General features: G+C 33.9%; 3 protein-coding genes across 5 annotated transcripts; 2 read left to right on the top strand and 1 right to left on the bottom strand.

Moving 5' to 3' along the window:
* Nucleotides 1-4,327: 4,327 nt before the first annotated feature.
* Nucleotides 4,328-6,438, top strand: LOC132617422 (small ubiquitin-related modifier 1-like). The gene is made up of 3 exons (XM_060332426.1): nt 4,328-4,493; nt 5,938-6,087; nt 6,227-6,438. Exons 1-3 carry the CDS (start codon nt 4,413-4,415, stop codon nt 6,290-6,292), a joined length of 297 nt encoding a protein of 98 aa, XP_060188409.1. The 5' UTR covers nt 4,328-4,412; the 3' UTR covers nt 6,293-6,438.
* Nucleotides 6,439-10,997: 4,559 nt separating this feature from the next.
* LOC132617417 (endoglucanase 11-like) lies at nt 10,998-16,439 on the top strand. 2 transcript variants are annotated; one of them, XM_060332420.1, is made up of 6 exons: nt 10,998-11,266; nt 11,794-12,006; nt 12,393-12,593; nt 13,254-13,508; nt 15,139-15,333; nt 15,872-16,439. In XM_060332420.1, exons 1-6 carry the CDS (start codon nt 11,030-11,032, stop codon nt 16,241-16,243), a joined length of 1,473 nt encoding a protein of 490 aa, XP_060188403.1. In that variant the 5' UTR covers nt 10,998-11,029; the 3' UTR covers nt 16,244-16,439. The 2 variants fall into 2 exon arrangements, with proteins under 2 accessions (XP_060188403.1, XP_060188402.1); XM_060332419.1 differs by having other exon boundaries at nt 10,999-11,266; nt 15,055-15,333.
* Nucleotides 16,385-24,722, bottom strand: LOC132617421 (uncharacterized). Of its 2 annotated transcripts, XM_060332424.1 has the most exons (3): nt 24,492-24,722; nt 22,840-23,004; nt 16,385-16,564 (listed from the first exon to the last, which is right to left on the bottom strand). In XM_060332424.1, the coding sequence occupies exons 1-3, from the start codon at nt 24,579-24,581 to the stop codon at nt 16,535-16,537; spliced, it is 285 nt and encodes a 94-aa protein (XP_060188407.1). In that variant the 5' UTR covers nt 24,582-24,722; the 3' UTR covers nt 16,385-16,534. The 2 variants fall into 2 exon arrangements, with proteins under 2 accessions (XP_060188407.1, XP_060188406.1); XM_060332423.1 differs by lacking the exon at nt 16,385-16,564 and having other exon boundaries at nt 22,529-23,004; nt 24,492-24,720.
* Between the last annotated feature and the right edge of the window lie 1,675 nt (nt 24,723-26,397).

The raw sequence follows: 26,397 nt of genomic DNA on the forward strand, positions 1-26,397 counted from the left end.
AAAATATCAAAGTGCAATTTGTATATAGGAGAATACATTTTAGAATTTAAAAAATTCAATTTAACCCTATGACATAGAATAAATAGGACGAGAAACTACAGAAATATTTTAAATCTAAAATGGACAAATCGTCAGGGTTTGCAAATCTGTTTTGATTATTAATGAGGGTATCATCCCATTATCAGTCTCGTACCTATGGCAAATATACTCAACAAAATATTTCCTTTTAAAACAGTAAAGAGATACACAAATAATAAATGACTCGCCCCTCCTCAGCATCACCAGATAAAAGGTTGTTGATTGAAATAATTTCTTCTTCTATATTGTTGAAATGGAGTTGTAATGATGGTGGACGGTATTTTGTAAGATGGTGTATAACAAGTGTATCCATATTGCATATCAGTGTATAACACGGGCCTAACAATCTTTATACCTTAGTATACAACATGGATAAATTGCGTATACAACGTATAATGTTGGTGGGAATTTTGATGGTGATTGGAAGGGATAGGCAAATACGTATATACATACAACATATTGTTGGGATATATACTATTAACATGTGTTTGGATATAGTATTTATTATAGAACAATTATTTATTCATTTGTTAATAAAGATTTAAATAGATCATGTACTAGTATGTGTGTCCTTTACTTATATAGTAGATGATTTAGTGCATAGAGTTTAGCTTATACACGGAAGATTAAATCGTCGGTTCTTATAAGTATAAAATTTATGTTCACAATCTAAGATGGAAATTGGACAAAGCCATCGGTATGATTGTAGCACAAGATTAATATAATGTATCTTCATTATGGGAACGGTATAGTTCCGTCTTCTTTTGCTAGTACATTTTGTATGTATTGAACGGACCAAGTAGAAATAAGTGTTTTTGTACTGAATATATAAAACAAATTCTCTAGTTCATTAAATGTACTTATACTCTTAATCTTGATATAATTATTATGATCAATGTGATTTGTTCATTATTTTGATTTATTAAAAGGTACGACTCAATTGCGGGTCTATGTGTACCTGGTAAATTGGATAATGGCAAATTACATTTGTGAAATAATAATTAGTTGATAGAATCCATGTCTCGACTTTGAGATTGATGATACCCCTTTATGGATGCTTATAAGTCTCATGTGAAAACTCTGCAGGTGGATTTTGTATCCATCACATGATGTAAGTTAAACAGAAATATAAAAGATTCAATTAATCAATGAATTAAATTGTCATTAATTTAATTTAATTGATTGGTATCTGTAATAATAACATGGGGAGTTAAATAAGTCTTATTCCATAAGGAGGCTATTAGAAGTTTCTTCAACTTTTCCATAGAAATTCGTCCACACGAATTTCGCAAATTCTGGTATTATTCGGGTTACACAGTAGAAGACCGTGGAACTGGAGGATGAACGCGTGGATGGTTTTTGTTCGTGCTTGAAGGCTAGATTTGAGGTTGCATTCACGCTTCAAGAGATAAGTATCAATTTTATGTTTGATTAATATCTTGATTATGTGTTGTCTATATTACATGCAAGTTCGATCCTGGCTATTTGATTCCGCTGCGTATGCCTCTATTCCATCACATATAATAGTGTATAAAAGATGTATATACATTGCTTATATATATACTTTGACGTTTTCAACAAAAATATTGATTTATCTAGAAGGGCTTTATGATGCCGTATAAATTAGACCCTTTCTTAGGTGAATACTAAAAACATTTTATTGGTGGAAATGAAATTTCTTTAAAGAATTTCAACGATCTAGAGTCGATTTTATATATCTGACTTTTACCTTATTTCTTTAACATTAGAGAAATGTTGTTTATTGTGGGAGAGAAAGAAAATGTAAGAAGAGAGAAATATAATCCCAGTTACAAAGTTTAGATGGATTCGTGGCTTCACTCTAAAACCCTATTAATTGATAAATAATTGGAGGGAAATCACAATTCAATTAGTTAATACTAGTATTAAACTATTAAATTGGGGTGAAATAAAGTCAACATGCTCGTTAATAAAGTCATAATAAAGATTTTATTCACAAATCAAACAAGCACCCATAGCCCAAAGATTATATAAATCTATGTATGAAGCCTCTGTGACACAATGGATGAATAAATAAATAAAAGGGGGTTAATCCACACACTATACATAGAACTGAAATTAAAATATGAGACTCGCGATTCAAAAATGGACTTATACTAAAATAGAAGAAGCAGGATCCCAGTTTGCACGTGGACTGTCCTACTCACGATCAACTCCCCAACATGACATCATAAAAATAATATCTGAATATCGACATACTAAATATGTCTGAGACTCCAGATTGTTCATTGCATAGTTATGTTCTTATAAGTGTGATGAGCATCACTCAACTTGTAATCTCAATGTCTGTATATCAAGTGTATCACAACTATAGATGCATTGGGACCTCATCCACGACGATTGAAGTACTCTCCCCCGTTAGCCAGGCTATAAAAGGTTCACAACAATAGTGATGTAATGCATCGAAAAATCATTTATGATGACTGACGTACTCTCCCCGCTAGTTAGGCTATAAATAAAATTATGGCTTATACATACACAAATAACATGACATATTTAGAAGTCTTCCTTTTCTTCTTAATTAAGCTTCATGCAAAGTCAAACTAAATCACATAAATTAAAACTACGGAGTAACTTTTTCATATAAATAAATTACATTCTCTCTGTCCCAATTTATGTAGCATTATTTGGATTTCAAGAGTCAAATAAGTTATAATTTGTCTGTAATTTTTTCATGTTCCTTTTAAATATTTTGAATTGTCAATTATTATGACATATATATTACTTTGTACGTAGTTTTTACATATGTAAATTAAGTTTAAAAAAAAAAAACCAAAAGTTCCCATGTTCAAATTGACACTCAAAATTTAATTCTCGAAATTCAAACAGTGCCACATTAATTGGAATTTAGAGGTAATAATTTCTTTTACTATTATTTACTACCTTTTAAGAGAAAATTGATTGTACAACCTGTCAATGAAGTGGGCCGAGAAGGCGAGAACCACGGGGTCTCAAGTTCAAATTTAATGAGTAAAACGACATCGTATAGACGTGGAACAAGTTCGTCCGTATGAACAAAACTAGCAAACTCATCTAGACCGTTCATTAATCTCTAGAACTAGAATGAACTGGGCCGAGAAGGCAAGAGTCACGAGATTTTTAAGTTCAAATTTAATGAGCAAAACGACATCGTATAGACATGGAACAAGTTCATCCGCATGATTAAAACTAGCAAACTCATCTAGGCCGTTCATTAATCTCTAGAATGAACTGAGCCGAGAAGACGAGAATCATGAGCTCTTAATTTCAAATTTAATGAGCAAAACAACATCGTATAAGCGTGGAACAAGTTCGTCTGCATGATTAAAACTAGCAAACTCATCCAGACCGTTCGTTAATCTCTAGAATGAACTGGGCCGAGAAGGCGAGAATCACGAGGTCTTTAAGTTAAAATTTAATGCGCAAAAACGACATCGTATAGACGTGGAACAAGTAGTCCGCATGATTAAAAATAGCAAACTCATCTAGATCGTTCACTAATCTCTAGAATGAATTGGGCCGAGAAGGTGAGAATCACGAGGTCTTTAAGTTCAAATTTAATGCGCAAAAACGACATCGTATAGACGTGGAACAAGTAGTCCGCATGATTAAAAATAGCAAACTCATCTAGATCGTTCACTAATCTCTAGAATGAATTGGGCCGAGAAGGCGAGAATCACGAGGTCTTTAAGTTCAAATTTAATGCGCAAAAACGACATCGTATAGACGTGGAACAAGTTAGTCCGCATGATTAAAAATAACAAACTCATCTAGACCGTTCATTAATCTCTAAAATGAATTGGGCCGAGAAGGCAAGAATCATTTGGTCTTTAAGTTCAAATTTAATGCACAAAAACGACATCGTATAGACGTGGAACAAGTTAGTCCGCATGATTAAAACTAGCAAACTCAGCTAGACCGTTCATTAATCTCTAGAATGACCGAGAAGGCAAGAATCACGAGGTCTTTAAGTTCAAATTTAATGAGCAAAACGACATCGTATAAACGTGGAACAAGTTCGTTCACATGATTAAAACTAGCAAACTCATCTAGACCGTTCATTAATCAATAGAATGAATTGGGCCTAGAAGGCGAGAATCACGAGATCTTTAAATTCAAATTTAATGAGCAAAACGACATCGTATAGACGTGGAACAAGTTCGTCCCCATGATTAAAACTAACAAACTCATCTAGACCGTTCATTTATCTCTAGAAAAAAAACCTTAGATATAAGGGCTTCACAGCATTAAAAAAATGGCAGAAACATAGTGAGAACAGAGAGGAGAAGAAGAAAAAAAAAAAAAAAGAGAAAAAGATGTCAGGAGTCACTCAACAAGAAGAAGACAAGAAGCCCGCTGATCAGGCTGGTCACATAAACCTCAAAGTCAAGAGCCAGGTGTCTGTTTTTTTTTTTTTTTTTTTTGTTGCTTTGGCTGCAATTTTAAGTGATGCTATTTTTGATCAAGTGATTACTTCGGTTTTTTGTTTTTGTTTTATGTTCTGCTGTTTGTGTTAGGATTTAAAATGTGTGTTTTTGGGTACACTTTTGAGTCTTGATTGCGAGATTTTGCAAATTAGGGCTGTAATTATATGTGAATTTTGATGTTTTACTTTGTGATCAAGTGATTGCTTGGATTTTTTCTTTTTTCTTTTGGGACTGTGCTATTTTACTATGTTTTGAATTTTGTGTTTTTGGGTACACTCCGAGTTTCAAAAGGAGTTTTTTTAGGGCTGTTATGCTTTGGACATAGCCAATTGAAATTCGAAATTTGGTGAATTACGGAACGGTTGGAAATTCGGTGGATAATGGACCCGTCCCGTTACCCTTTTCCACTTATATACTAGGCTTTGGAACCCGTGACTTGTAAATCACATGTTGTGCTCTTACTACTGGATCAAAGCAGTGGAGCATAAAGGAGTATATAGACTTTAGGTTTCCTTTTCCTGCTGGCAACTGATGGTAAAGACCAATGCATAGTCAGTTTATTTGTGCCAGTTATCATCTTATCGATCAGTTTAGTGATCTTGTTTATTCGATATATCTGCTATAGTTAAATGACCTTCCGGAATGAAGATAAAATATAGATTTACAGTTTGTCCATGTAGTGTGCTTGTGTGATGTTTATTTGTTCTTGATTTGATTCGAAAAAATTTAGTGTCTTGTGTATCAACGAGTGTGGGTATCCTGTGGAATTGTTGAGGTGTACACAAGTTGGCTCAAGCACCATATTTATAAAAGAAAAAGGAAAATATCAGTAGTGTATTGTGAGCAACATGGTAAAGCTGTTGTTTGTGAATGACTTTACAAATCCATTTATGCTTCCACAACCTTAATATGTTTTGAAAGGTACATTCTTTCTAAAAAAAGGAAGGTAATAAAAGGTATATCTGCTCCATTCCCTTCTATTACACCGTTGTTCATATTCTCATGTTGAATTTCATTTTTTGTTCTCTTCTGTGGCTTAACTGATATGTTAATCATCTGAAAACTTAACTTCCTATAGAAAAAAGTTCAAAAGAGGAGGCAAAACAATGAAAGCAAAAACTGAATAAATTGTTTTGCTTGAACATGCCTCATCTTTTTGGATGGTACCGTAAAGAAGACAAACCTTGATGATCTTTGACTAAAAACAGAATAACTATTGAAGTATGTAGTATTTAAGAACTCTCTGCTTCTTGTTCTTTCTTGTGAGAATTTTACTTGTTTGTTAATCTTTTTGTGTTTTGGCTAATTTGTATAGCTGAAGTAGGTCACCTATCCTTTTATGTGGAAAAATATCTGAATGACAATAATCTGTATTCCGTTATACGGAATCTCTGAAGTTGACCGCTTTTTGTAGGACGGAAATGAGGTGTTTTTCAGGATTAAGAGAAGCACGCAGCTGAAGAAGCTCATGAACGCTTACTGTGATAGGCAGTCTGTGGACTTCAACTCTATTGCATTCCTGTTTGACGGACGTCGCCTCAGGCTCGAGCAGACTCCTGATGAGGTTTCTGTCTCTCCCTTTTTCTTGACCAGCCAACGCTCCTTTTCCTGTCTGAGTACTGGACATATATGTCCACAATTTCCTACACTTCATATATTCTGTAATGTGTTTTCTCATTACTTTTTGTTATTGTTTTTGACAGCTCGAGATGGAGGATGGAGATGAAATCGATGCTATGCTGCATCAGACTGGTGGATATTTGGGTTAGCGTTATATCGGAGGGTTATGGGCACCGTAAATTAGATTATCTTCGGTTTCTATTGGCCGAACTATTTTGAATGTATTTTAGTTATTTACTGCTTATGGATGGTTAGACTTTGGGTCTTTAATGCTAGTTAATTATCCTATTATTAACTCTTGCTGTTCCGATATATTTGTGCTACTAATGTTCAGTTCTGGGCAGGGGAAGGGATTTTCCCTTTTGATATTTATGGTTGAAGGTCTTGAAAATTTGGTTTTGAGGCATGCTTAACCGGACCATTCAATCAAAGTCCAAACTAAATATTTACTGTCCCCCTTGACTAGTAGCAACTCATTTCCATATGGATATTATTATCCTCTTAGAAATGCGCTATGTATAACTGGTTACTCGTTCATTATCGAAATCCAGCTTCTTAAATTTGCTTCATCTAAGAGCATTAAGGCTGTGATAGAGTAGTAAGAATTCATTTAGCCTTAAAGGTTCTTAGATAGGAGCCCTGTGTATGGAGTTGTGTTTGTTAGGAAGGAGTGTTTTACCCTCCTACGTGGGACTTTGCAACGCCGGTTAAAATTTAATCGAGCTTCAATACGAACAGAGAAAGGTAGGAGATCAAAAATATCGCTTAAGTCTGTATGATATTATTTTTATCATTTCAAATCAGAAAAGAGATTTCAACAAATGACGAATCTATTCTATGAAAGCATAACCCCCCAACCAGCTCAAGATTGGGTAAGCTAATGACCCATTTTATGTTGCTTTGGGCTAAAGATTTGTTAGTTCAACCCTTTTATAGCCAGTTATTTTGGCCCATATAAAAATGATGCTGCTTTGGGCTAAATATATCCTAGATAGACCCATGAATTTCTTTGTCTGAAATTTTTTATTTTGTTTCATATGTTATATGGAGCTTTAATAAAAAAAAGATTGTCAGTTTTATTTGATAACTGAAGAAATTATAAGAAAACAATTAGAGCTCTGCAAGATTTGGGCTTGTTGGGTTATGACTTATTGTTTAGCATTTTGATCCAGTCCATCTCAGCCTAAAACAATTTTGGGCTGGTCATTCGGGTCAACGATCCTCCCATTATTAATTAAATTCATTTTGCGTCCAAATTTAGTATAACTCGTCCACTTGACACCCCAAATCGCCCTAATCGCATCTGGACATCCCATAAAATTGAATCAATACAGAAAATAATGTTGTATCTATGGCATTGCAACATGGTTTGTGGAAAATGAAGCATCAAGGAATCGCGATGATATTCACTGTGAATAGTGAAACTAATTTATAAGACAAATCCTAAATATAAGTAGAGTGAAATTTACATCTTAAAAAGGAATTGTGGGCTAAATTGACTAGTGGAACCAAGATAGATCAGAAAATTTATCTCTTAAGATTCTGTAGTAATACTTACTAGAAATAGGAATGCAAGCAGTGGCGATACCAGAAATTATTTTAAACGTGTTGAAGAATTAATATTTGTGTATAAACAACAATCATTTTGATCTATATATACTGTATAATTTTCTTTACGAAAGGCGTTCGATAGGCGTTCGATAGATCACTCTTCAGCATACCTAACCACGCAACTTGAACACCGACACTTTGTCTAATCAGAACCAAAGTTAAAATTCTGAATCTCAACTTGATTAGCAGATTAGGAGAAAAAGCGAAGAAGATTCTTCATTTGAAAAATCTCACCCACTTCTAATTGTGACTTAACAAGTGTAAAAAATATACAAAGGCTCTAATTTCTAATTGTTCTTTTTAGATGGACATCAGCTCAGTAGTTAGAGCATCTGAATCTAAAATGACTGAAGTCAAAAACAATGTGTAATCATATACACAAAGAAACAAATATAGTACTGTCTGTGCGTGTTTTCCTTTTTTATTTTTTATAATGAAATGCATTTTTCATTTCGATTTTATCACTCGGGAGTGAAAATAATTATAACATTGATTTTATTAATTATTTGAAATTAATTACATTTTTATAGATTACATATAAGAGCACACAACATGTCACAATTTTCCGTTAAAAGTATTAACATATATTTGTTCCTTAAAAAGGTGTACTAAAATGCCATTCTTAGAACAAACTTCGTTGGCTTTTCGCAACTCTTGGTTTTTCACTTGCTATAGGTGAGCAGTGTAAGAATAAAACTTACATACTCGCATACAGTATTTGTACCAAGCAAACGAATGTAAAATACATAGATATACTCTTTTACTTTATAATTTACTTATAAAGTAAACAATTAGTGTTAATTCTTATATTTCGTACCTATCAACCTTTTTATACATGGTAGTTCCATATAACAAAAATACTTTTTCTACCACCAACACCACTAGGCATATTTATATTTGGATTTTTGTTTATTTCTCGGATGGGGATTTTGGAGTTAGTCAACCTGCATAAATTTGATCCTTTTATAGTGTAACATGTCAATACCCTGGCATATTGATGAGTAAATAATGTAAATGAGTATGCCTAACGAAATGTGAATTAATTTATTACCTTAACAAGTCATTGCAATTACAATGAATATATATAACCATATTATTTTACTAAAAGATTATCTGATGATTGAACTAAATATATTTATCTAGCTTCTAAATTGGTCTAAGCTTTAATTGCCCAAGACAAAAGGCTTTGTATTTAGACACATATAAACTTTTAAATCAATTTCCACACATTAAAGTTGATTTAGCAGAATTCTTCTTACTCTCAGAAAGAACCATTCAATGGATATCCTAATTTTAGGCTTTTGGGTACATGCAAGTCACCAAACTATCAATCACAAACATGCTATAATGAGAAAAGAACCAAGGACAGATTTTATTCCCTTTTTTCTCCACATAATTAACACTTAACAGGGTAAATTTAATCACTTATTCGCATCTGATGTTTAGATCAAATCAAACTAACATAATGTACCCCAAGATGGATGTAGTCAATACGCCACAGGTTCATCTGAATCCAATAACTTTGGTCCAGACCATGTGCATATGTTAAAAATTAAGTATTAAATAAATACAAGTAATAAATTTTGAATTCAGTAAATCAAAAAGGCTGTGATAGAATTCCGATTTCGGACCCATAATATTCAAATCCTGGATCTGACTTTGCATACCACAGTCAAGTGATAGATTCATAAGGCAAAAACACATATTGACTAACCATAATTAAATGCTAAAAATGTATGTAGAAGATGCATGCTGTATTATTGTTGAATTGATCTATTCATTGAGTGTATAGCTAACCAATTGGATACGAGCTATGTGTTCAAATTAACCGGTGAAAGTTCAGGTAGCGAACCAATTGACCATTAAATTTTTCCGACATATTTTACTCGTTGATGTGCTAAACATAGTGCTTTGTTAATTAATTATAAAGACCAAGAATTATTTGAGAAGTTGTTGGTAAGAACCGTTAGTTATAACATCACAGTGTTGAGTAGCTAAACGTCCATTAATGAATACGTGTATGAATATTTTCTGTATATTTTTTCCAGGAAGTTTAGGTAGTTTTGTTACAATTCATTGTACCCAAACCATTAAAACATGACAATTAGGAAACGAGGAGAATTAATTATTATAATGGACTGCTTTAAGGGTCCCAACTCCCAACACTAATAATAAAAAAGAACAAAAGAGGATTTGTAATGGTTACTAGGAATCTGAGTGGAAACTTGCACAAGGATTTGACTAATTAGTTAATTAACTAAGTAGTACTTAGTAATTAAGTACAATATTTGAGTTATTCATATTGCCAAAGCACGCGTTTTACTCTTTTTGGCTTGTGATTTTTGTTTATGCTTTCACTTACTTATGTGCTTAATTAATATGTAATTGTTCTTGTTGAAGATGGCCACTCATTTTAATTTGGTGCCCCCACAAATTGAGGGCAAATATAGAGTGGTACAAACTAGTTTGATAATAGTATAGCATTTTGATAGATGATGTTCAATATGAAATGAAAATTTTCTACGTAGGTATTCATACATATAATGCACATATTTTGTCCGAAATTTTCTAGCCTGACTAATTAAGATTTGAGCTATGTAAGATTCATTAAAGGAGAAATCACTTTCTATCTGAAATTTAGGACTCGAACATAAGACCTCTAGTTAAGAGAGAAATAACTTTATCCATCCAATCATATATTCTTAGTGGTTCAAAATAGTGTAATAACAAGATTCACATAATACAAACGTATACAAATTTTGGAATAAAAAGACCACATAGTACATGAATCTTATTCATGTACTACATCGAACACTTTTTTTTTCCACCGAACGCTGAACACTTTTTTATACCACCAAATTAAATAGTAAGTAATTACACTAAGTTTGAGTAGCCAATGATAAATCGTACTTAGAGATTATTTAAGTTACAGACACTGATATTCTAATAATATAAATATTTTTGTATTATCAGTGTAGCGCATAAGCACTTTAATTAGGTACTTTTCTATAAATTTGTACATGGAGAACAACCTACATGTAGTTTAAGTTAAGATCACCTGATAGCATAAAAAAAAAAAAGTCACCACAACATATGCAACTAAATTAAAAATAGATCCAAAATATAAAGACAATTATTTCAAGATTTAAGGACTGAAATTACGACACAAGTGAGTGTAAAAATTCTACTACTCTTTAAAATCACGTGCTAGTCATGTCATGTATATGTATAAATATAAGAGGAAAATAGAGAGAGGGAAAGAGTACCAGAAAGCCATGGAAGCTTTAAAAAATCAGTGCAAAGCTTCAAGAAAAATATGGTTTCTTCAACAATGGATATCACTAGGTTTTACATTTGCATTTGTTATTCCACTCATTCAATCATTAGATTATTCAGAAGCACTCTCCAAAAGTCTCCTTTATTTCGAAGCTCAACGCTCTGGTCGTTTGCCATACAATCAAAGAGCCATTTGGCGTCACCATTCCGGCCTCACTGACGGCCTCGATCAAGGGGTCCGTACATTTTCTCCGCTTTATGATCGTTGACATTCTTATTTACTAGTATCTTTTTTGTTGATGACCTTGATCAAGTGGTCCGTACATTTTTCCCAATTTTTTCAGTGACATTCTTATTAGTATCTTTTTTGGTTCATGGCCTTGCTCAAGTGGTCCGTTTTTTTTTTTTTTTTTTTTGATTTTATCATTGACATTCTTATTTATCTTTTCTGTTGACGGCCTTCATCAAGGGGTCTGCAAAAACTTCCCCGCTCTATCATTGACATTCTTATGTATCTTTTTTGTTGACGACCTTTATTAAGGGGTTTGCTGAAATGTCCGTGTTTCCACTCTTCCATTGATTTTCTTATTTATCTTTTTTGTTGATGGCCTTGATCAAGGAGTCTGTAAAATTTCACGCTCTTCCATTCACATTCTTATTTATCTTTTTTATTGACATCCCGTACATTTTTTCTCATTCTATCATTGACATTTTTGTGTACCTTTTTCTTTCGTTGGATTTACGTTTTTTGATACTTTAATAGGTGGATTTGGTGGGAGGTTATTATGACGCCGGCGACAATGTTAAGTTTCAACTTCCGATGGCTTTCACAATAACGATGCTTTCATGGAGTGTCATTGAATACGGCGAAGATATAGCAGCCGCAGGCGAGTATAAGTACGCGCTAGAGGCCATCAAATGGGGCACTGATTATTTCGTCAAAGCCCACACTCATCCTCACGTCCTCTGGGTTCAGGTTTGTGTTAAGAAATTCATTAAATATATACACATATAAAATTTAGAACTCATTTATTAGTATTTAAAGTTATCGTTCTAAAATGAGAACCTATAGAATTGAAATTCTAACTTGTCGTATGGTGAAAAAAAAAAAACCTTCAGTCAGACCCAAAAAAGTGTTTTAATTTGCTGCATTGAAGTCTATGAGTTTACCAGAGTCACATTCTTCTTCATCTTTTGATTTCTAAGTGGGTCCATTTGTAATTGTCTTAATGGACGTAAATCAAGATGGTGATTTCTTTGAATTCCAATTTTTGAGTCATATCCATAATTATAGCTTATGCTTTAGTATAATTTATATTTTCAGACTCAGAAATTATAACGTCTAAATTCTGAATTTGCCAGGTAGGTGAGGGAGACACAGATCATTATTGTTGGCAAAGGCCGGAGGACATGACCACATCTCGTCGAGCTTACAAGATCGACGAGGCTCACCCGGGGTCGGATGTCGCCGGAGAGACAGCAGCCGCCTTGGCGGCGGCGTCAATTTTGTTTAGGAGAACAAATCCACATTATTCTCACCTTCTCCTGGTCCATGCAGAACAGGTAACTAACAAATTTTCTAGTAATGACGTTGTTTGAATACATTTTAAAAAAAAAACACAATGACAGAATGCTAGTGTAAAAGCAAGTGGCCTACTCCGTTCGCTTAGTTTATGTGGTAAACTTTATCTGTTAATTCATTGCGAAAAAATGACAAATTTTTAATTTTGGAAATAATTATTTTTCTACTTCCTATTTATCTTTAATGAAACTGAGAAGCTTATATAACCACACAAATGTTATGACATGTTTAAGGTTATAAGTTTCAAAATATTTATAGTCACACACACAGGCGGAGCTAGGGGAGCACTAGGGGGTTCAACCAAATTCCATTCTCTAGAAAATTACATTGTATATACAAGATTAAAATTGAATTTTAATATATATAATTAATAGGTGTTGAATCCTTGGCTTCTTGGTGCATACTCGTCTTTATACATTGAATATAGTACTCTTAATGAAAAATTTGTTTCCGTCACTAGTCAATGTCACATAAATTGAAATGAAACAAGTACACATAAATTGAAATGAAACAAGTACATTTAAAAGTAAGATTTTAAGATTTTAAGGAGATATTCCAAAAAGTTGTTTGTTAACTAGATATTCCAAAAAGTTGTTTGTTAACTACTTAATTAATACAATTAATTGATTCCAATGTTGTAGTTGTTTGAGTTTGGTGACAAGTTTAGAGGGAAATATGATGCAAGTGTAGGAGCAGCCAAAGGTTACTATCCATCGTTGAGTGGTTACAAAGATGAGTTGTTATGGGCAGCTATGTGGCTCTACAAGGCCACCGACAAGTCCTATTATTTAACTTATGCATTAGAAAATGCTCAATCTTTTGGCGGTACGACTTGGGCCATCTCCGAATTCAGTTGGGACATCAAATACGCTGGCCTCCAGCTACTTGCCTCTAAGGTAATTTGCTAATATATTCTTTTCATCTATCAATTTTTCATACAACTTTTATTGATTAATATATCATTTTACCAAAAAGAATTAGTCCTCCATGTATACAATTTAAAAAGTATTAGTCTTTTTTTTTAATTAAGTAAATACATACATTATTTTGGAACTTTGATTTTGATGTGTTACCTTAAGATAGTGTCGTGTATCGTTGGTTAGGTAGAAGATCTATGCTTTAGTTGTTATTCCTATTGTTATTGAGACTTAAGAATACATATGCATGCATGCGTGGTACAAGATCATTTGCACTCCTCTCTCTTTCGTTTTTTATTTTGATAACTTTAGACATGTACTTACTTGCATTTGCATAGTCAATATTAGGAATATTGCATGTATATATCAATAAAATTAGGTGTGTTTTGACAGATGTTGAGTCGTAAATGTAGGCTCTGAAAATATTGTTTCGCTACAAACGAGATTAATTTCATAGAGACCAGGAGGATCCTTGTCTTTGAGAATATATACAAACAACATACCGGCACAATTTATGTTAAATCAAGTTACTAATGGAGGGAGAATTAGCCCAAAATCAAGCATGAAAATAATGAGTCTCCTTTTCAACTATGACCTTAATCGGCATGTTTTTAAATATAATCCAGTTCTATTATAAAGAAGTCACATATTCGGAAAATGATTTAAGGTATACCCACTGACAGTATAGAAAAAATTACATTACCTGTACTTGTAATTTGGTATGTAACAGGTTCATAAGCGAATTTAAGATTTGAACTCTATGGATTCAACCTTTAAGGATCTTAACATTGAACCTACTAAAAATTTAAAATTATAGATTCAGACCTATATGCTATTTATTGCACTCTAAGTGAATACACATAAATTTGTACTTCACATTGAAATTATTAAGTTCGTATGAATCTGTTGCTATCAGGCCTCATCCCACCCTGAACATGTTGCTCACCATTTAATCTAAATTATTAAGTAATGTTTATTCAATTGAGTTATCTGCAATTGTCACCTAATTGTTTACATTTTACAATTTCAATAGATAGAACTTAAACTCGACGGAAATTGGCATATAGCAATAAAACTAGCAACGTAAGTTTTGACACATGTTGAGATGTAGATGTAGGCTCAGAAAATAGTGATTTTATGTTAGATTGATTAATTTCATAGAGACAAGAAGGGACCCTTGTCTTTGAGAACACAAACACCACACAAAATCTAGTTAAGGCAAAATCTTCGTTAAAGCAAGTTGTTCGTAGTGAGATCAAAATCAAGCACCTCTGTATTATCTCCCTGTTTGTGGTTTAAAAGTCATTCAATTTGAACACATAATAATGTTTCAATTTATGGGACTTGGTCATTGGTTTGTCCTGTAAACAATCTTCGTGCTTAATTAGCACTAAGTTCTATGCATTGACAACATAATTTTTTTGTACACCAATAATATGATTTATAAAAAATTACCTTAATTCCATTATAAATGATTTGTTTGATTTATAGTACAACTTAAGCTTTTCTTTTTCTTTTTCTGAAGTTGAAGGGAGAAAAAGAACACAACAAAATTCTCCAAGAATATCGTTCGAAAGCTGAACACTATGTTTGTGCATGTATGAACCAGAACAATAAAACTAATGTACATCGCACCCCAGGGGGTCTCCTGTACATCCGCCAATGGAACAACATGCAATACGTCTCCAACGCAGCATTTCTCCTCATGGTCTATTCCGATCATCTCAGGGAAACCAATCAGATGGCTAGATGTGAACGTCGTTCCGTTGGCCCCGAAGAAATCTTCGCCTTCGCAAAATCACAGGTTCAATTTTAATTTTTACTAATTTTTTTTGACCTGGTGTCTAAAGAAATTATAATGATTCCAACTTACTCTATCGTTGTGTTATTTGATACTGCTTCATTAGATATTTTTCGTGTGTATGATAAATAATATTCTTTTTAAATGTGTGTTGACATTGTTTTCAAAAGAATACAAAGTAATAACAATTTGATATAGGAAGTAAATATAAGTGGATTAACGATTTAAACTCTGTTGGACATTCAAGTTACTTAGTTTTGAATTTATTATATTTGCTCAATTATGGATTAAAATCTAATGAATTTCAGGATTCTAATGGAATTTCATTAATATATCTATTCTCCGCATTGAAAATATTGAATTCACATGAATTTGTTGCCCGAAAGTTACATAGCCACTGAAAATAAAGCCCTAAAATTGCCCGTCTAAGACCCAAACGTTCCACAAGCCGAATTGTAATAATAAGTCGACGACACTGATTACACAATATTTTTTATGTGCTAGTGCTCGTCAGTTGACCAATTCTTGTGAAAAATAACAGGTAGACTATATCTTGGGTTTGAACCCGAGGGGCATGAGCTACTTGGTTGGTTACGGACTCAAGTATCCTCGGAGGGTGCACCATAGGGGTGCGTCGGTTGACTCATACAAAAAGCGCAAGAGCTTCATCAGTTGTACCCAAGGCTATGACAATTGGTTCGGACGCAAGAACCCGAACCCGAATACTCTAATCGGGGCACTAGTTGGTGGACCGGATAACAAGGACCGGTTCAATGATCATAGGAGAAATTACATGCAAACAGAGGCTTGTACTTATAACACAGCCCCTCTTGTTGGATTATTTGCAAAATTGCATGGGCTAGAAAGAGGCACAGACATTGAAGATTCACAATTGTTTTATGCTCGTAAATAGTTTATGGGCCGTTTGTTGAATTGAAAATGCCACGTAATTGTTTTATTTACTTTGATTGATTGAAGAAAGAAATACAACAAAGGAAAAAATTATATAGAGTATAGTTCGTTCGATGTTCGATCCATTTGTTAAAAGTCAAGGTAATGTTCCACGATTCAATTTATATGAATAATACAAGATTTACATTTCTTCTTCATTTGCTCTTGCATGTGTGAATGTCTTCTATCCATTTGTTAAAAGTCGATGTATTCCTTCTGTGATGTCCACGATTCTCTTGCATGTATAAGGTTTTCATCGTTCTTCCTTTGCTCTTGCGTGAATCTATTCGAAGAATAAGATCACTTACATTTCACATACGAGTTTAATTCTTGTATAATAATAACGAAGAAGAGCTTTTACATTTTCGTACTCCAAAAATAACTATAAATAATCGTTCATAAAATATGACACTACTAACTTGAAAAAAATAAAATAAACTACCTACTAAAATATATTAAAATACACTTATTTACCTTAAAAAAATTTACGTTATTAATGCATATAAATTAAATCCATGTTATTTTATCAGTACTCCTCCAGAAAAAATGAATGAATATTTAGTAAGCTAATATTGTACAACTCTTTATTATTGGGAAATACGGGATGCCGACACCATAACGAAATTCTCGAAGTCTATTAAGACGGTGAAGAGTTAATTCGTCGTAGGGACTCGTATTATATATTATGCGATAACACGGTTGAAGGGTCAAATCAGTGACAAGTTGTCAAAACTCAATGTTCAACAGTCCTCAAATAGCTAAAAATGGTTCTGAAAAGATTGTGAATTAATTACTAACTACTTTCCAGGAATTTAAAGGTGGTACGCCTCTCGTTTTCGTTGTAAGAAAGTTTATGGTTTCCTAGTTGCGTATACCCTTACCACGGAGATTTGTACCCGAGTTTTTGAGATATTAAGTGCCCTACCTCGCGTATACCGAAGTACAAGTATATGTTCCTTGCAATACGATTTGATTAGAAGTTAAACGAATCGAACCGACACGGATCGGAGCAGCTCAGGGATTTAGGCATCAACGCACATCAACGGTGCAAAGGGACGGCCCGTCGACATGTCGACGAGGCGTCCTTTCACACCGTCAACTTGCAAAAGCCCCTGAATCTCAAGTGGCAAAAAGGACGGTGCATGTCGACGACCGTAGACATGTTGACGGGCCGTCGACGCGCTCGTCAACCCGCAGCCGCTGGAACTTTTTGTTCCATTTATACATATATAGCCCCTCATGTTTTACCCTCATTATTTTCATTCCCCTAACCAGAGAAAACCTAAAATATTTCCTCTCCACATTTTCCATTATATGGATGAAGTTTTAACAAGATCTGAGCCCCGTGAACCCGAGCTTGTGAAGGGAAAGTTGTTCCTAGGGTTTGATTGAAGTTGTTGAGCTTAGGAGTTGGAGGTGAAGCTTGATTTTTGGAGTTCTAGTTCCTTCAAGGTATGTATATGATTCTTATCTTTGTTATTGAGTTGAATACCAAGAGCTTTAGTAATTTTAAAGTGAAGAAAACATAGTTATGGGAGCAGTAAGTTAATTGAGTTTATGTTGAGGGTATGGGCTGTTTTGGGAGATGTTGTGGGATGGAATTGATCATATTTTTGATATGTATGTAACACATCGTAGCTTCGGGCGAAGGTTTGACTCATAAGATGATAATATAATGGAACCAATATGAGGGTTATAGGAAGTGTTTTGAAAACTAATCAAGTCATAAGAAATATCTTTGGGCAAAGCAAAGTTGGAAGCCACTCTACGGGGCATGTTTACAAGTGAGTTTGTAGAAGGTCTTACTTCCTACGACCATAACCCCTTTATTAATTTGGAATTTGGGAAAACTTCCTGAATGAAAGTTGTAGCCCTTTGAAATACCTTTCCAACGGTATATTATGGGGGTCAAGAGGACATCTTTACAAAAAGTTATGACCATTTTACTGAAGGAGTACAGAGCAGTTCGTTCACTGGTCATGTTATACGAACTACTTATACGGCCCATATAATTTTATACGGACCGTATAAGTCGTCCGTACTTCATGACGCTCCAAATCGACGTTCTGTTCAGCCATGATGAAATATGGTCATGTTATACGGACCGTATAACTTTATACGGACCGTATAATACGTCCATATAACTTCCGCCTCACTTTTGTATAAATTCAAGCCTTGAGTTCTTTTATTTCATTATTCACAATCCCAAGCCCTAGCAACAATCCAAAACATCAAGGTAAGCCAATCCAAACCCTTCCAAATCAATTCTAACATATATTCTAATAATCTAAGCAAGAAATTATTGTTCCTAATCTAGGGTTTTCAAGAAGGTATGTAGAACTTCCATCCACATGTGGGAATCTCTACGTTCTTCCGCATGCTCCGTTTCTTGATATCCATGAAGTTCAAATCCTAGGGCATTAAACCCAACATATTGGTAGCCCGTATTTATGTATTTATGTACATGAATGTTGTATCTATATTCGTTATTGTATTCCTAATCTTCCATTACGGTTATTAGGAACCCTAGCTTAATCCATGAATCATGAATTATTCCTTATGTGTTCTCATTATGTTTATATGAAACTTTATGATTTTATCTAGCAAGTTACAAGCATGTTTTCAAGTCAATTATATATATATATATATATATATATATATAATTATGAACTATTATTATTACTCATGAATCAAGAACATGTTTGCAAGACTATAACAAGTTATCTCATGAAACCATATTATAAGTTATTTCACGAAAATCATGGGCTTCTTAGCCAACTATATCATGTTCATGTTTTTGGGAATTGCTTAGTTAACCGAGAAGGCTTAGATAGCCTGAAACTACGTTGCCACTGTAGGATAAGGGTTGTCAGCAAGGAGGCAACATCTTCATTATGCAGTTTGGATCCTTACATGCTTATTATTACTTAAATATCATATCCCTGGCAAGGTGTGAGTGTTCTGCTGGTAGGACGCAAGTACCAGATCATGTTGTCGGTTATACTATAGCGTTCCCCACGTTACAAGCAGTTTTACATACATGTATTTCCATTGATTTCCTGTTGTCAGACTTTATTCACGTTTCATGCTCATGTTCAAGTTACATTCAGTTCAGTTCATGTCCTATACCTATGTTGTGTCATGCTCTTCATTTCAGCAGGTTTTACATACCAGTACTATTCACCATGTACTAATGTCCCTTTTGCCCGGGGCTTGCACTTCACGGTGTAGATACCGGTTTTCAGGAGCATACACTTGCGCAGTAGGATCACTTCAGTTATCAGCTTATTGGTGAGCCCCACTCCTCTCGGGGTTCAACATGGAGTCTGCATTAGTATTCAGTTTATGGTAGTCCAGGGCCATGCCCTGGTAGCTAGTATTCAGACATGTTTTAGAGGTTTCATAGACAAATGTTAGTCCACAGAGTCAGTTATGCTTTCATGTTTGCAGACTATTATGTTTTCATGATATTTCATGCTACGAGATAATTTCAAGACTTTATTCCGCAAATTACATTTCCATGATTCATTTAAATTGCATCATATAGATTATATTGTTTTGATGCCCATGTTGACAAGCAAGCCATGAGGTTCGCTCGGACACATGCAAGCAAGGCCCGAGTGTCGTGTTATGCCCAGGCCATGGTTCGGGGCGTGACAATGTAGATATTGGTATTGTTGTTGTTAATGTTATTGTTGATGTTTGGGTTGAATTAGAAATTGAGGGATTGTTAAATTTACAAAAGAGATGTTGTACGAATTTCGTTAAGTGTTAGACTAATTTAAAGGTGGGAATGTAAGCGTTCTGGACTAATAATTGACATATTTGGTCTTGTGTGTAGATTCGTCAAGCCGGGGGCATAAGCATAGTTAGCTTGAGAAGCGGATAAGGTATGTTAAGGCTATCTCTTTCTTTCATTTTGGCATGATCCTTATGATACGAACAAACGAAGTAGCAAGCGAGTTCCAAAGACTCGATTCTTAGATAGTGTAGGGATAGTCGTATCCTTGGCCTCCTATGTTTCATGTTTATACCTTCCAAAGATTTAATATACTGTCATACTTGCTTCCTATGTATCCCAAGGAGTTCAGAGTATCCTTTTATGAGTCTTCCATGTGTTTATACTATATATATATATATATATATATATATATATATATATATATATATATATATATGTATAGCTATTTTCTTACACAGCGACACGCTATAGTCGGCCGGGCAGGCACGTAGATGTGCACACCACTGCAGTGGGCAGATTATGAGATTAACCCGGACGCGGGATGAGATGAGATATGGATCGAGCTATACATTTCTCAGCACTGACATATATAGATCGGCCTGTACGTTCCTCAGCACTAATAGTTATATTATATGTATATGATTTTGAACAAAAGCATGCATATCATACGCCCTCAGAGGCACTTTCAGTTATATAGAGTTGTACAGATACATTCAGATGTACATGTTGTTTTTACGCCTTACATACTCGGTACATTATTCGTACCGACTCCCCTATTGCTCGAGGGGTTGCGTTCATGCCCACAGGTTCAGGTAGACAGAGAGGTGATCCAGCTCAATAGGACTTCCACCCAGCTGTAGTCAATGCGCTCCACTTGATTCGGAGCTGTAGTCTATATTTGGTACGCTATTTTTGACATGTATATAGGGGTATGACAGGGCCCTGTCCCGTCCTTTTGACTGCTTTGTACTCCACTAAAGGTTTGTAGACAGTTGTACATAGTTGGGATGTTATGTAGCCTTGTCAGCTCTTATTTTGTTGTACAACATATGTAGCAGCCTATTCGGCTTGCAGTGTTATTTTCAGTATATACATATATACACATGTGGTTGTGAGTTTATGATGTTGTTCTTAGAGAGTCAGTATAGTCAGATATGGGCCACCTTGTTGTCAGTGAGATCCAGGTATGAGTATAGGAGTGTTTGGTCAGTAGAGGTCAGACACTCGTCATGACTCATCGGTTTGGGTCGTGACAAAAGGTTCTTGAAAAATGGTGAATCAATTACTATATCTCGTAAAATTTTCTATATATATATATTAATAACTGTAGATTTAAACATAAGGTGTTTCAATAGAATTTGACATACCAATCGTAAATAATTAAACCAGTTCAGGTATAATTAATGAGTAAGGTCGTAAAAATATTATTTGTTATAATATAATTTTTAGTGTAACCACACGATTTTCATTTGCCGCATAGATAAACTAAGATAAATATGTACCCAAATATGAGCCATTTCTACCATCAAGAAGTTTAGTAGAATAAAAGCTCCTACGATCAGAAGTCGGATTCGACCTTTAGAGATATAGCCCTCAGAAGTCGAATTCGGTCCTTAGAAATATAGCCCATCCTTAGAGATGTAGCCCTCTTTCGTAGAAAGCACTAAAGTGCTAAACATTTTACAAATATAGCCCATCCTTAGAGTCCTCTTTGGTGGAAAGGAAAGGTGCAAATATATCTCTTAACTTTACGATTTAGAGCTTCTCAACTTTGCGATTTAGAGCAGATATATCCCTCTTTATAAAATTGGTGTATATATATCCATGCCGTTATAAAATGGTGTAAATATACCCCTACTGTTATTAAATGATGCAAATATACCCTTTCCAGCTTCACTGACGGATTTTAAAAAAATAAATCATTTAAGTTATTTTTTAATTAAAAAAAAGGCTACATGAATTTAAAAAAAAGTCTATCCATTTTTTTTAGTGGACATATTTTTCTAAAGGCACATGGTAATTTTTTTTTCTGGTGCGTCGGGTCTGGTTAGTTTAAAAAAATATCTCGGTGACTTTAAAAAAAAAATCTACTCATTTTTTCAAAACGAACCAGACCCGACCCACCAGAAAAAAAAAATATCATGTGGCTTTAGAAAGTTATGTCTACTAAAAAAAAAATGGGTAGACTTTTTTTTTTAAAGTCACGTGACATTTTTTTAAATTAAAGAATAACCTAAAGGATTTTTTTTAAATAAATCTCGTCAGCGAAAAGGCTATATTTGCATTATTTTATAACGGCAGGGGTATATATACACCACTTTTGTGACGAGAGGTATATCTGCTTTAAATGGCAAAATTAAGGGTATATTTACATCTTTGCCCTGGGTAGAAAGGGCTAAAGTGCTAAACATTTGATAGTATGCTTTCATGAATGTTAAGCTTCTTACTGCATGAATCCAATAATAAGTTCGAACACCGGCTAGTTAACTAAAAAAACACTTCATGTATGTAACTCGTGACTAAATATAACATCCCTTGTAAACTTAAAAGAAAGAAAGTACAAGGGAATATACATGTCATTAGGTTCCCAGAACTATTATTAAGGAAACGGTAAGTTGCATCACTAGGTTAATTACAACTCTAATCTCATGATCTAACATGAGATTGATTATATTGAGATTATTTTAACTACTAATTTGTTCATGTGGGGTACTTTTAAGGAGGTCATCAGAGTCATCACCATTCTTATGAAAATTCCCTTTTCCAGGATCCTCTTTAAAACTTTCCTTAACAGATTCAAGATTTGAGTCACTTACTGTTGTAGCCTCTTTCATGCCATCTTGTGCCTTGTCCACTGTTTGGCTGGCAAATCCCTGATGCTCTTTCTCCTCTGCCATTTCTTCTGCTACTCTTGTGAATTCCTCTGCAGTCGTAGGCGCTTTCTCTTCTGCATGGTGTTCGTAACTTTCCTTTGTATACCTCTGCTCCATATTTCAGAGTAAATTAAGCATATCATAGAATTAATAATTAAGCTTGTAGCGTTTGCAGAAATTGAAAGGAATAAAGGACCAAAAATCAAGTTTATTCATAGCAAAATGGTTATACGGAGGACTTGTCTTTTAGTATCAACAAAATTTGACTTCAATGGCATGGCTAATCAAAATGGGTACGAAGCAGGGGCACTGCTGATTGCACCAGATGAATTGCACATCCTCATTGTTGACTACTGGAGCGGAGCTACATGGTCTCAAAGTGTAACTATGACTTAAAGAAGTTGCTCAAGTCGGGTAAGTTGGTTGATATTTGAAAAAGAAAAAAAAATAGATATATAAATTAAAATTGTGCTTGTATACGAAGTTTTGAGTGAAAACGTAAAATTACTCTTAAAACATGTTTTTTAAATTTCATATTTCAAGTTTGAAGTTAAAATAATCAACCAGTATGATAAATGAACACTCATTTAATATATTTTTCAAAATATTGAAACCTATAACTCTATGGATAACAGGGACTAAGTATGCTAGTACCTCTTTTACACTGTTTACCTAAGTTGCGCAGACTCTTTGTTTTTTATGCTGCACTCGTTTCGATATGGGACGGGAGCGGAAGAGGGAGCGGGATACGTCTCGAATATGTAAACCAACTTCGGATACTTCGACCGGAGTCCATGGACAAATTTGGAGGGAAATTGAGATTTTGATTTCTCAAAATGGAAGATAAAACACATTTAAGACATGATAATGACATACCTTCAATATTATAGCCCTTTTGTCTCATATTCATTGCTTCATGTTTCAGGCCAAACAGAGAAAAACCAAGAATTCAATGGGTCGTGTTCTTTATAGCTCTATTTTTATAATTTTGAATGTGCTTAGCCGAATCCCAGCACCCGTATCTATACCTGAATCTGCACCCCTAAATCTTAAAATTTAAATTTTGCCGAATTCGACACTCCAATCCGTACCCGTATCGGATACCCGCACCCGAGTCTGAGCAACTTAGCTGTTTACATGCGATACTATTATCTTATTAATTCGTTTAAAAAATTAACATATTTTTTATAGTTAAAAATAACTCACATAAATATCATGATATATTTAAAATCACAAATTTCAAAGTCTTTCTTACTTTTTAATGCCTCTTTCTTGAACTCTATGCAAAATTTATTACTGTCACATAAATTGCATCCCCTCGTTAGAACTTTTGGACTTGTTACTAATGTGTTGCGCACCCTCATTTTCAAATTAATTGGATTGGATGTGAACAGCCATCCTCTAATTCATGAACTGTTCCAATTATTTGGATCGGCTGTGTGATGCCTTTTGTATCTGATTTATCTAAATTCTACTAGAATGTCTTATACAAAAAGTAATAAACATTGTAAGTTGAGCTTTAGAAAAACCATCAGGCTATAATAAAGCAATAAATATAGAAAGAAGAAACTGGAGAAAATAAATAGTACACGTACCCGTAAAGTAGGAACAAAGGGGCGTGCGAGGAGTTTCAAGCTAGATACACGCGATGTAGTGTAGAAGTGAAGAAGCTGATAACCACCCATATTTTATGCTCCTTCTAGCTTAAGCTAATTTCAGTTGCAATTTCACAATATAAGTCACAACAAAGAGATCAGTCTTAACTGAGAACAAATGCTATTTTTCTGAGCTTTGGTCCTTTGGCAAAGATAAATGTTAGAAAAGGCAAGTGGCAAATCAAGAGTCCTTTTGTATACAGCTTATGAGCTTTGAACAGATAGCACTTGTCTCGAACGTGGCGGTCCAATATTTACTGAGTTTGCTGCCTCGTCATGTCCCCGCATCATAGGAGTAACATATATCCGGAAGATAATACTCCTCTCGATAGATTTTTTAGGGAAAAAAGAAAAAAAAAAAAAAAGCTTTTTGGGATATGACGAAAAAGTATCGGCATGTCATAAAATGAAAATTACAAAACAGTAAAGAAGAGAAAAGCAGAGAGGAAATTGATCTATTATTCTACTTGAAGACTGATCTATACAAATGAACATTCTATTTATTGAAGGAAAGAAGTTGTTACAATTTTTTTAAAGAAATTACAGTAATTTTTTCCTGAAAGTATTTGTTTGAGCTATTTACAAAGTATAAACTATTTTGATTCATAAAGCATGATTTTCTTGCAGTTATACGGACTTTTTAACAAAAATGCAATGCGAAGTGTGTCACGAGCTATATGAGTCTCTAACTTCTTATAGTAAGACAAATGCACCAGCCAATTAATGTGGTGGGAACACACTCAACTTCAAGCTAAGTTGCTTACGACGAAGTTTATGTATAAAGTTTTGTTGTGCTTGATTCATAATATTTTATAATCAATAGGACCAATATATTGTTTTACTTTATTTGTCTCTTTCATGACCAACCAATACAGATTACCTTTGCATGTCTCTCTGAATTTTGAAAGCAGAGCATACAATAAATTAATCGAGCAATGAATATTAGAAGAGTTCTATTGCTTATTTGACAAGTTCTCCAGAAAGTTGTAGGAACATTAATGGACACCCCAATTTGGTGTATTGATAACACTACACCTTTAGTGGTAAGGATTCTCTTTTATTTTTTTTTACTTATTAAGTGTCAATAAGATAGGTTTTTTTTTTTTTTTTAAGCGGCGTTTGATATTAGCTTTTGGCTTGATTAATTAATATGGATTTGTGCCGTCTAAAATCTATAAGAGGAAAGCACTTTTTATTTGAATTATTTTATTTTGAGAGCTTGAACTCGAAGACTCTGATATAAAATTATAGATAAAAATTTAGCAGGTTAGATGAGTGGTCTGCTCATTTTAGGATTATAATAATATAATAGGTTTAAGCTGAATTAACTCATTAAAAATATTGGATCTAATTGAGCTAACATTCTTTGTACAAATCAACTTTTGTTTTAGCAACTCAGTGTATGGTTGGAAACCAAAAAACCAAACAAATCGTTTACATGTTCTTTTGGAAAAATGATTTCTTCAGAAAGGCGTACGGGTTAAAAAGTGGAAGTTTGTGCTTGATATTTAATAAAAATGTTTTTTTCATTAAGTATCACTCCATAGTATTACTGCATGCGCTATAAATTATCTCACGGTAAAACGAAATTTTTTAAGTTATATTATTGCAAAATATAAGAATGTCACTTTTTTAAAACTGACTGAAAAGAAAGAATATCACGTAGATTCAGACGGAGGGGTACTAACTAATTATGATTATTACATGATTCTATGACATGAGAATATATAAAAATACAGTATAATTACTACTCCCTCTGGATCAAAAAGAATGTTCACTTAGTTATTTACACACCCTTTAAGAAAATACTAATTTCTAAATAAAAAAAATATAATTTGACTAAACT

Source organism: Lycium barbarum, chromosome 11 (genome assembly GCF_019175385.1).
Source record: "Lycium barbarum isolate Lr01 chromosome 11, ASM1917538v2, whole genome shotgun sequence".
Classification (NCBI taxonomy): domain Eukaryota; kingdom Viridiplantae; phylum Streptophyta; class Magnoliopsida; order Solanales; family Solanaceae; genus Lycium; species Lycium barbarum.